This window comes from Penaeus vannamei, chromosome 13 (assembly GCF_042767895.1).
Source record: "Penaeus vannamei isolate JL-2024 chromosome 13, ASM4276789v1, whole genome shotgun sequence".
Lineage (NCBI taxonomy): Eukaryota > Metazoa > Arthropoda > Malacostraca > Decapoda > Penaeidae > Penaeus > Penaeus vannamei.
In genome coordinates, this window is record NC_091561.1 from 20,282,782 (window position 1) to 20,294,607 (window position 11,826).

Consider the following 11,826-nt stretch of genomic DNA (forward strand, 5'->3'; position numbering starts at 1 on the left):
ATTGCCAGTATTGTCTCTTTGGATGTCCTTCCTTATATTGAGTGTGGTCTGGCTTGCAGTCAAAATAAAAGACTTCTATACTTGGGATGAATGGGATAACACAACAAAGCGAACATGGCAACTAAATGTATCAAAAGTAAAATAAAATTATGAATACATAATCCTAGGAATACTATGTTCACCAGACAGTAATAAAATGTTAATTTTTTTAAATACTACAATTTGATAATACATATAACTGCCACATACATCACTAAAGATAATAATTGAATTATGCTATAAAGGGGAAATCAAAGCTCAAGAAGTACTCGGATTAAAAGAACAATGTATCTATTAATTTAGAATACAATTTTTCCTGACAATATATATCTTATTGGTGCTTTTGTACAAGTTGAGACTGCTGTGCTCTTAATCAAATTCACAGATAATGATAGAGGTGATCTGCTTTTAAATTAAGAACCCTGTTTTTCATGTTTGAACTGCAAGTTGCATGTATTTGCATCTTTATGAAGCCTTGTATTTGGCATATTTGCATGAGTGAATGAGTGAATTGTGATTTGCAGGAAACCCATAAGAGAAGAGATGGCTCAGCACAGGGTGAATGAGAGCAACTGAGTGGGCCTTTGAGATGAACTATCTCAGAGATAATCTCCCTTTCATTATCCACCTAGCAAGGAATTATAAGAAATTTTTAATTTGGTCTCCTTTAGTTTACATCAAGGTACTTCAGACTGAAACTTCAGATTGAAAATGAAGTATTATTTGCATTTAGTATATTTTTCCAGTACCAATTACTTGCCAAATGCAAGGCATTACTGTACACTTTGAGCATCAAATACATTATATATTGTAAGTACATGTATAAGAATAAATAATCAGCCTGATATATCAGTATGTACAAAACCATAATATTTGTTTTCTGAAATATGAAACAATTCAAAATATTGTTTAGAAAAAACCTGAATATACATCAACTTTGTACCCAGAGCTCATTTCTGAACTCTCATCTGAGGTATAATGTATTTTAGGATACTCTGTAGTAGCCAAAGAAAAGAGAGAGAGAGAGAGAGAGAGAGAGAGAGAGAGAGAGAGAGAGAGAAAGAGAGAGTAAGAGCGAAGGAGAGAGAGAGAGAGAGAGAGAGAGAGAGAGAGAGAGAGAGAGAGAGATAGAGAGAGAGAGAGAAACAAAACATATATACATGGATGTATATCTACTTACACAAATAAATATATATGTGTATATGTGTATATGTGTGTGTGTGTGTGTGTGTGTGTGTGTGTGTGTGTGTGTGTGTGTGTGTGTGTGTGTGTGTGTGTGTGTGTGTGTGTGTGTGTGTGTGTGTGTGTGTGTGTGTGTGTGTGTGTGTGTGTGTGTGTGTGTGTGTGTGTGTGTGTGTGTGTGTGTGTGTGTGTGTGTGTGTGTGTGTGTGTGTGTGTGTGTGTGTGTGTGTGTGTGTGTGTGTGTGTGTGTGTGTGTGTGTGTGTGTGTGCACGTGCGTGTGTGTGTGTGCGTGCGTGTGTGTGTGCGCGTGCGTGTGTGTGTGCGCGTGCGTGTGTGTGTGTGTGCGCGCGCGTGTGTGCATGTGCGAACAAAATTTAAACATAAAAGATAATGCTTTTGCTAGAACCTATATAAATTACAGTGTTGATCCTATATACAATATATACATAACTATCAGTAATAAAAATTTCAACATGTTAGCCTAATCAAAACATATACTCTTATTACTGTTATTTTTCTCTTTCCTCATAATCAAAAACTGTAACGAAATATATAAAACAGCAAAATGGCATTTTCTCTTCTAACTCTTTCAGTCTCTGACTATTAGCAGAACATTTCAAGTAAATTCACCACATCATTTAGAGACACATGAAGAAAATCAGATTCCCATGAGGTAATTCTCTTCACCTATAAGACCTAGATGTTAACATGGACTTGCTAGACAAAATATTCAAATCTATTTATATTGGATACCTTTCACACACCCCCTGTCGCCCCATGAGAGGAGTTGACAGCAGGGATGGAGGCTGTTGGTGGAGGCTCCTATTGCACAGCAGGAGGAAGACAGTTAAGTTGTTAGACATAATTCTATACAACACTGCTAGTAAACTCTGAAGCTTCTGAGATTCACATGAAAATTAGTGATTACTACATTATACAAAAAAGACCTATTTGTGGTATCCCCATGAGCTATATTATCTGCCTTTGTATTTTCTTCTTTAACATTTCCTTGAATATGTGTAACATAGCAGACAGTCTCAACCTATCCAATACTAAATATCATTCTTATTACACTTATAGTGGAATCCTGGATTTTGTTAGCATACTTTATATCTATATTAACATTTTCACAAAAAATATGCATATATATATATATATATATATATATATATATATATATATATATATATATATATATATATATATATAAAACAACTTTGATCAACTCACCAATAACTTTGACTCCTTCAGCTTTGCCTCTGGTACCAAGTTGTATTTTGCTGCCATCACTGCTAAGTTGTGGGCTGTTTCTGGGTCTACAGAGTGGAAGATGGGCATCACCCAGGTGTCATAAAACTTTTCATTCTTGAAGTAGAAGTTGATGCCAACAAACACAACCGTTCCTCCAATTGAGAGCTTGATGACATCACTGACTTTTTTCTGTAAAATGGATATGCTACTAACATATCTTGAGAGATTTTCCGGGAATTTCTGATTTAAAACTAGAATGATGAGCATACACCAAAAAATGATTTCATTTCTTATTAGACTGGAAAGTTTATAAGAGTGATGCCCTTAACCCATCTGCACTGGGGCATATCTGTCTAGTTGACATATCCTATACTTAGTTTGGTATCTCCAATCCCCTAACCTGACTTTGTCTATGCCAACCTCTCTAGGCTGCTAGCTGCATGCAAATTTCTCACACCACCAACTTGACCCAATGCTGCCAGGTGTTTTCATGCCATACCAGGGACTGCCACAAGTGCAAATACAATTGCTGCTCAAAGGAAATTCTTAGAGGTACAGGAAACATTCTTCTCCACCCCTAATAATTTTGACTATAGTAAACTATTAATAGTAACCTATTTTCCAGAAGGCTAAAAAGTTACAATAATCTTATTTTTGAGAGGTTGTAACTCCTCAGTGACTGGCCAAACAAGCACACACATCTGTAAAAAGGCTCAACCATGTATGGCTTGGTGGTTTCTGTACATGTATCCTGCAAAATATAAAAACATCTAAAGCTCTACCCTAATGTCTGTCAATCAAAAGTCCATAAATGTTCCCAACCACACTGAGGGGAAAACCTGCTGAAGCACCTAATTCTTAAGTTGAGATAATAAGGCTTACTTTTTTCTTGATATTTCCTCTTTCCGTAAGTACAACCTACCCTTCATGATAATCAGGGCTGGCTGTACACAGGTAATGCCCTGCTAGAAAGGCTAGACGGTTGTCAGTAATCGCAGAAATGAGTGCCACACAGAAAATTCTGGCACCGTCAGTGTAAGCAAATCCTATAACTTCCTTGCCTTTCATATTGTCAAAGATGAAAAGTGTCTTAGACATTGTCAATCAGTCAATTCCATGCACTGATTGCATTGTGGCTGATGGTTAACAAATATCAAAAGAATCTTAATTTGAATACCAACAACTACCTAAATAATTAGTACAAAGCTCCTTGATAATTCAAATGAATGGAACAAAAAGTATTTGAAGCCATACAAAATAGAGTTGGCAAGGAAATTATATTCATACCTTCCACAAATACTTTTACGGATGCATTTTCATAGATTGGTATGTTATATCATAACAACTGTTATGCTGTTCAGGAAAAATATGTCATGATTAACAAATCTACAAAGCCAAGATATATACTGGTATAAAGGACACTTACCACATATGGTGGCAGACTGGAAAATCCTCTCTTTTGAAATGAAAAAATAAAATTTTTAAATTATTCAATGCATACACAACCATCCACACCCACAAACACACATGCAGGCATATATGTAAATACACTTTTGAATTATGTTCATATTCACTGAATTAAGGAAACAATACTTTATTGCAAAACAAAGAAAACTACATATATACATCACACTGTATATATTGCAAAGTATTACTTACATGTATTTCATCTTAAAAAATCTGATATAATTCTTGTACATTTTTGATACTATATTATCTACAAATTTCCTTTGCACAAATAGTGCATATCATAATCCATAAAAAAAATAAGATGTCTTCTTGTCTGCAGCAGTATCTTTCATTTTCTCATAATAAAAGCAGGTGATTTCCCAGAATACTGTGGATCAACTGTGAATCATTGCTGCTAGCAAAGTTTGTATAAATAGATGGCATTTGATAAATACTCTAAATATATACTAATTTTAGTTTATACAAACCAGCTATAACAGTGATGTTGATGGTAATGAAGAATGACTAGGTTTCAAGTGAACACTGTGGCCCTCACTAAAAGGCCAAAAATCTCCCACAAGCAAAAAAACAGTTTAAATCTTCTGGATAATTTGTCATCAAATAATGAACCAGTCTAGGCTTTATGCTACTAGAACATATATAATTGGGATTGTTTTGCTTTGCCCAAGCACTATGCATATAGATCACAGTAATCACCAGATTATTAAAGCGGTTGTGATGCTGTGTGAGTTCTCCTTCTAACTTGATATAACATTGTTATCAGGAGAATTATGCAGTATGATATAATGAATTTGATCAAAATTGAAATTAACATGAATAGTTTCAATGACATCCACTCTTACAGGATTGCTGCAATACTTAAGGGGAAAAGTCTTGGACACCTTTATGGCATCACAGAAGTACTTTACCTCCTTAAGTGTGGCCCTAACTCTTCTCTTATGCAACTTGCTACAAAACATTTTACCTCTCTCTCATACATTCATTCTTTCTTATTTATTTATTCTTTATTCTCTTTTTCTTCCTTGTTTTTTCCTCTTACTCTTAATTCCCTTTCTCTCTTTTCATTTGTTCATCATTTGTTGTTCCTTACCCCAGTTAATTTTTACTTTTCCTCCTTTGCTTATTCATTACATTTAATCTTTCTCTCTTTGCATTTGTCTGACTGAAATCTATGTATCATTACCTGGTCTGTTCATTACTGGATCATCTAAATTTCTGGTTCAAACTGATAATATTCCACTCTAAAATTTCTCTGCTACTTTTAACCCTTTTCTACTGTCTACCTATCATCTAAGCAACAAATTCAGCCAAAAGCTTAGGCAAATCTTAGAAAACATCATTTGATTCTCTGTTAGTAAAACTGGCAGCATCAACCAGTTGCCTGCTACCTTTCAAAGTAACTTTTAACTCGTTGGATCCAAGTGAAGGAGACATGTTGTTGGGGAAAAGTTTGACACAGAGGTGGGTGATGGAAAAGTCTTATCATTGAAGAAAATTTGGCTGTGGTGCAATTGACAGCATTATCTTGTTGAGTGATGGGGATGTTCCCCTATGAGTGCAAAGACTCAGCATTTTTCAGGATGGTGCTCATTCAAGAGTTCCTATAGGATTTCCAGTCCATGAAGGTGCAATTTTCTGTCAACCATGCCTTGGAGAGGGCCTTATCCAGAGAGGAAACTATGTTTATATTTATGAACTTATTTCTGCTCTCTGTTACTAGTGGTGCAAGTTGTTTTTAAAGAAAACTGAGTAATGTAAAAATATAAAAAATACTACAAATAATACATTGTTATTTATCATTAATGTTACAACGTAGAATCTGAACTAGCTCAGGAGATATGATCTGTCCACCAAAAGTGGTTGCTTAACATCTTGATGCAACATAACAAATGACAGATATTGACTTCAGTAAATGAAAAAATAGCAAAAATATATCTGCACTAAAAAAAATTAACAAAATCAATTTTTTACCCTGCGATTTCCCTGGTACCTTTCATGCTCTCCCCTGCTATTGGGGCCAAGAACATGGGGGTTTGGAGGTTTTCTATACAGTGACTTCTATATCTTTGGAAACTTTGGAGTGAGAGGAATTAAAAGATACCATAATCATCACAATCTGTTATGCGGAACTATTAAAAGAAATTACCCTATTTTCTGTGCTATTGTAAACGACACAAGCGACTTAATCTGTGAGTGGTGATATGCAGTAGATATTTTCATCATTTAGCATAAAAATGAGGCCAGTGCAGTTATACCCCTTTTGTGCATGAGTATTTCTAATATTCTGTAAGATAGCAGTGTCCATTTCCCTCTATCTCTGTGTATCACTCAGTAATTTATACGGACTGATTCAATGAACATTATTCATAATTTACCTCACAATTTCCCAAGCACCTTTCATGCCCACCCTGCTATTGGGGCCAAGTTTATTGCTAATCCATTAGGAGGAACTATTCTGCAAAATTACCACAGGTTATGCAACTACAAACTATCTTTATCAAAGCTTTGCTAAAATTATTTGACCATTAGGGGTATTGTAATTTTTTTAAACTACTTGAGATCTATTATGAAATATTGTACTCAAAGCTGCTATTGTTACATAACAGTGTTATTGATTTGTTACAACAAATGTTATTCAATCAATTAGAGAAATTGTCCTTATTACCTGAACTAACATTTAACTACACAATAATTTAATTCTGCTTATCTTTTTGATCGAAGTATAAGAAAAGTACATGCTGATTCAATCCAAAAGTCTGATTGAAAAAAACAAACTAATTTCCCTCCAACAATACAAACTCTTACTTTCAATACAGGAGTGCGAAGTGACTTAACAAATGCAGCTGCCCTGCTTCTGAGAAGTAGAGTTTGAAACATGGTGTTACAAGACCAGAAAACCGCACTTCTCCAGCGCTTGCGGCAGTCGGCTCTCGCGAACAGCTGATCTGCCTCACATACAGCTGATTCGCTTCTCCTTACACAACACGGTCTTCGGTGTCTAGCGGAGTCCTTCCAGAAACGCTGTGTCTGATGCTATAAAATGTATTTGTAGTTATTACTCATATTTTACATATGCTCTGATATAAAAATATGATGTTATGTACGATATATATTCATATATAATGTATACCTAGTTTAAAATCCGATTCTTATATTTTGTAATCCGCGCGCTTACGAGAACGCTTTGGGTTAGTTAACTAATATTTATTTTCATTCTTATTTTTAATCATAATTCTCGTTCTTATAGTGTTATATGACCTTAGATTCTAGTACTTTTATTTGTTTCAACCATTAACCATTAAATATTTCTCCTTATTCTTATCATCATTACTATTATCCTCCTTATCATCACCATTGTTATTCATCATTATCATATATATGATCAGTAATAACGATTATGGCAATGATAATGCTAAAATAAGACTAATAATAACAATAATGATAATAATAATAGTAATAATGATAATAATAATAGTAATAAGGATGATAATAATATAAATATTAATAATAATAATAACAATAGTGATAACAACAATAACGATGATAATGATGATTACGATTATGAGAAAGGTAATGGTCACGATCATATTATCATTATTCAACTATAAACTGGCAGTACATACACTGAATAATTTCCCCAGGAGTCAAAACCCTGACCAAAGGCCCCTTTGAGCTCTACTTTGAGGGCAATAATAAGTTTCCTAATTATAATCTCGTCCTGAATATTGTTGATTTTCCCTTCTGATTCCCCCTACCCATTCAGCATTCAGCTTTCTTCATTATTCCCGACATGCCTTACCATGTTTTGCTTCCCTCGGCATCTGATATACAATTTCCTGTTCATGCATGTCCTTTATCTTTGGTTGCAGTTGCCTCTGTTCATTTGGAACAAACTGCTTTGTCCGAACCGATTTATTTTCAGTTCACTTCTCTTCATCCTGAGCGCCTTTCCCTGTATTCTTTTATGTAAACTCTTCTCTAACATGGGTTGCCAACTCCTTGAAACGAAAATATGGGCCAGGGGCAATACTTCAACCCATCATTGGCCTAACTCCCTTAGAAAACCCATAATCGATAAAGTATCTCTAAAAACTTTTTAAGCAGGGAAAGTTCTTGCCTAAATCTCAAGCGTTTTTCTTGCTAACTCAAGCATTTCGCTTGCTCTCTCAAGCGACCTCCGTAGATGGTTTGACTTGCGCTTGCTAAGTCAAGCGGTGTACCGTCACCATGGCAACAGCGTCGTTCGCGTACCGTACTGGTCACGATCCTTCGAATGCGGGCGTTGGCCAGATTCATTTACTTCTCTGCCATCTTGATGCGGCGCTAGCTTGTCAGTTGTTTTGAATTGCGCGCTCAAACTGTTACCAACCGCAGGTGAAATAAACTCCATCCTCGACTTGTGCATAAGTTATCTCTTTCCGAGATTGTTGGTGGGAGTATTGCTTTTAAAACCCAAGTATGTATATTTCGTGTGTTATTTTGATATTTCTATGCTCATCAAGGACTGTTATGATTTGTACTTTATGAAAAAACATTTCCACATGTCTGGCATCACTGAAGAGAGCCTGCCTGCCTTGGAAAACGTTTTAAGGGGACCTTCTGGTGATTTTTCGGCGATTTTCGCCCCTCTTGCCGAAATGGACTTTAATGCATTTTCAAGGAGTTTCTAGGCCCCCGGTTCTCCCCTGAAAATTTCAAGGCCCGACCGTTATTTTTTTAGGTGGTAGCAGCGATTTTCGATGTCGACCGAAATATTATTTTTTTATGTTACCTTAGAAAATCGGCAATTATGACGCAATGATTAGAGATAATAAAAATATGAGGTTATTTTCTGAAAGCTTATCAAATTTCACATATGAGACCAACCTTCTTTTTTTCGGTATAATTTAAAAAATCCGGCAAGCATCCAAAAAACGACAATGAAGAAATTTTCCATATAAATAACTAAACATGATATGTTTTTCATATGGTGTATTTTCTTTTCTTTATGTTTTCATCATACATAGTTACTTTGATCTATGAGCAAAACATTTCGAAAATGCAAACCTCCCCCCCCCACCCATGGAGGGTAGTTTTGCCAAATATTCAGGATCACCACCAAAATTTTATGGAATATTAATTAGGCTAAGACAAACCTCAGGTTAAAATTTTATTCAAATCTGTTCATAACTTTTCGAGTTAGAAAAAAAAAAAAAAATCCTGGATCCAAACCATGGTCCACATCACCACCAAACTGCAATAAAGTGTTTTAAGCAGGGAAGCGCTTGGCAAGAATTCTTGCCAAGCGCTGTACGGTCCCCTGCTTGGGGACCGTCTGCTTTTTTTTTTCGATTTTTCGATTTTTCTTGCCGATTTTGATGAAACTCACACCCTTTTATTTGGGCCCCTTCCCATTGCCTGTGGTCGATTTTTTTTCGAAATAGCCCGAACAGTTTTTGAATTATTGTCAAAAAACGGAAAAATGCGAAATTCGCCATTTTGAAAATGCAGCACCTGGGTCAAAGGATTCCGACTTCAGAAACGGCAAGACATTCAATTTTATTTGATTTTTGCACAGAACTACCTTATATCTACAACTTGATCGTTGTCGTTTTTTCGATTTCGACTTCAATTTTTTTTTTTTTTTTTTTTTGTGTGTGAATTTTTGAAGTAGGGGACTTCAAGAAAAAAAAAGGTAAAAATTTTCTTACATTGACCACTTTTACAAGAAGTACAGGCAAAAACTGCGAAAACGCTCTCGATCAAGTTGCAGATATTTTATTTTTCTACAAAATGAGCCATAATATGTTAATTTTGGACATATGGTGTGCCCGGAATCCTTTGACCCACCCCTAAAGATGGAGTTCCGAGATATCGGCATTTTACGTTTCTTCATCTTTCCATGGCTATCTTGATATCAACAAAACAAGGCATAAGATTAGTCTTCCTACACCATAATCCTCTATCATCTACCTGCACGTAACGGTTTCTCAAAATCTTACGTATAGTGCAGAGTGGTGGCAGTGATCTGGGGGTCTATAGGCCTACATTGACCATTTTTTTAAATTTCTCAAAAATCCAAAAATCATACAGCCATTCTGATTTCATGTTTGAATAGAACTATCTTTCTACTATTATATGCAGAAGCCATTTTTGAGAAGTTGACCTTACTTTTTTCTTGGTGAGTATTTTCCGAAGGTGACTATTTTAACACCCTAATAGGAGATTTAGAAAACATATGTCACTTTTACAAGAACCACGTGAAAATATTACAAATCCTCATGGCAGTATGTAATAGAACTATTATTCAGCTACAAAATGAGCCATAATACTTTAAAATCGGACCGAATATACGTGTGTTATGCGTAAAGATATGACGGACCTAAAAATCGCGATCTTATTCCTTTTTATTATGTTTACATTTTACATGACAAATCATGTACAGAATACTTGTATTTGATATAATTATTTATCATTTACCTATTATTGATGCTCTAATGGGGTTTTACAACGTATAATATTTGTCGAAAGAATAACTTTTCTCCAGTCGGACGGGTACCAAACGCATACTTCTCCCCGCGTGGCCGGGCCGTCCTGGACCATGAAAATCGTCTTTTTAAATCTGCGGAATAACTCTACGGGGTCACGTAGCCAAATTTCACTCTCAGACCCCGTGGAAAGACGAAAAACGATTACATGGCGATGTGAGAGTATGTATATAAGGTATATGAGCACATATAGATAATTTTCGTGTACCCCATGACCTTTTGTTTATTTATATTGTTACTTCCGTTTGTTTCTTTGTTTGTTTGTTGATTGTTTATTTGTTGTTATTTTGTTTGTTAAAGCGTTTTAAGCAGGGGAGCGCTTGGCAAGATTTCTTGCCAAGCGCTGCACCGTCCCCTGCTTAAAACGTTTCCCAAGGCAGGCAGGCCCTCTTCAGTGATGCCAGACATGTGGAAATGTCTTTTTATAAAGTACAAATCATAACAGTCCTTGATGAGCATAGAAATATCAAAATAACACACAAAATATCCATACTTGGGTTTTAAAAGCAATATTCCCACCAACAATCTCGGAAAGAGATAACTTATGCACAAGTCGAGGGTAGAGTTTATTTCACCTGCGGTTGGTAACAGTTTGAGCGCGCAATTCGAAACAACTGACAAGCTAGCGCCGCATCAAGATGGCAGAGAAGTAAATAAATCTACCCAAACATTTTAACAAAGCGCTATATTTTCCCCTATATTCATATAGTGCCTCTAAAACAATGACACACACTTTAGATTGACAGCCCTTTCATTCTGACGCGTTATCAAAACAAATGAATATCCCTGAATTAAAATATAGGCCTACCCATTCCCATATATCCGATTTTATGAGGTTAAATATAACAACTCGAATATAATATCAACAGAAGAATGTTGCTAGAATTTCTCAGACTTTTTTACTTGAAATATTCTTTATTTCATAAAATAGCAGATATATTCTCGATTTAGAAAGACGAGAAGTTTAACAATAAGAGTCTTATAATCATTTATTATTCATAAGTATTTTTTTTTATTCCCATAATCTCCATTATCTCCTTTCGTTTTCAGTTAATTTCAATTTCTTTGAATATGATTTTAAGAAAATTACAGAATCAGATACCGTGAAAAAAATTATTTATCTGATAAGATATTAAGCGGGGTTCCTGGCCAACGCCCGCATTCGAAGGATCGTGACCAGTACGGTACGCGAACGACGCCGTTGCCATGGTGACGGTACACCGCTTGACTTAGCAAGCGCGTCAAGCCATCTACGGAGGTCGCTTGAGAAAGCAAGCGAAATGCTTGAGTTAGCAAGAAAAACGCTTGAGATTTCAGGCAAGAACTTTCCCTGCTTAAAACGCTTTTAAGTTAGGT

At 35.6% G+C, this 11,826-nt stretch overlaps 2 protein-coding genes across 2 annotated transcripts in view; one reads left to right on the top strand and one right to left on the bottom strand.

Moving 5' to 3' along the window:
• Window positions 1-2,452: 2,452 nt before the first annotated feature.
• Window positions 2,453-6,988, bottom strand: Dhod (dihydroorotate dehydrogenase 2; the record flags this gene model as incomplete). The annotated part of the gene is given in 3 exon segments (XM_070129074.1): window positions 2,453-2,662; window positions 3,900-3,929; window positions 6,749-6,988. Coding segments are annotated over 3 exon segments (312 nt in total), but the record flags the coding sequence as incomplete, so codon positions are not given.
• A 4,120-nt stretch (window positions 6,989-11,108) lies between these two features.
• Window positions 11,109-11,826, top strand: part of LOC138863714 (uncharacterized) — a 5,656-nt gene continuing 4,938 nt past the window's right edge. The window contains exon 1 of the mRNA XM_070128537.1: window positions 11,109-11,119. Coding sequence (XP_069984638.1) covers window positions 11,109-11,119 — 11 coding nt within the window. The remainder of the gene's footprint in view (window positions 11,120-11,826) is intronic.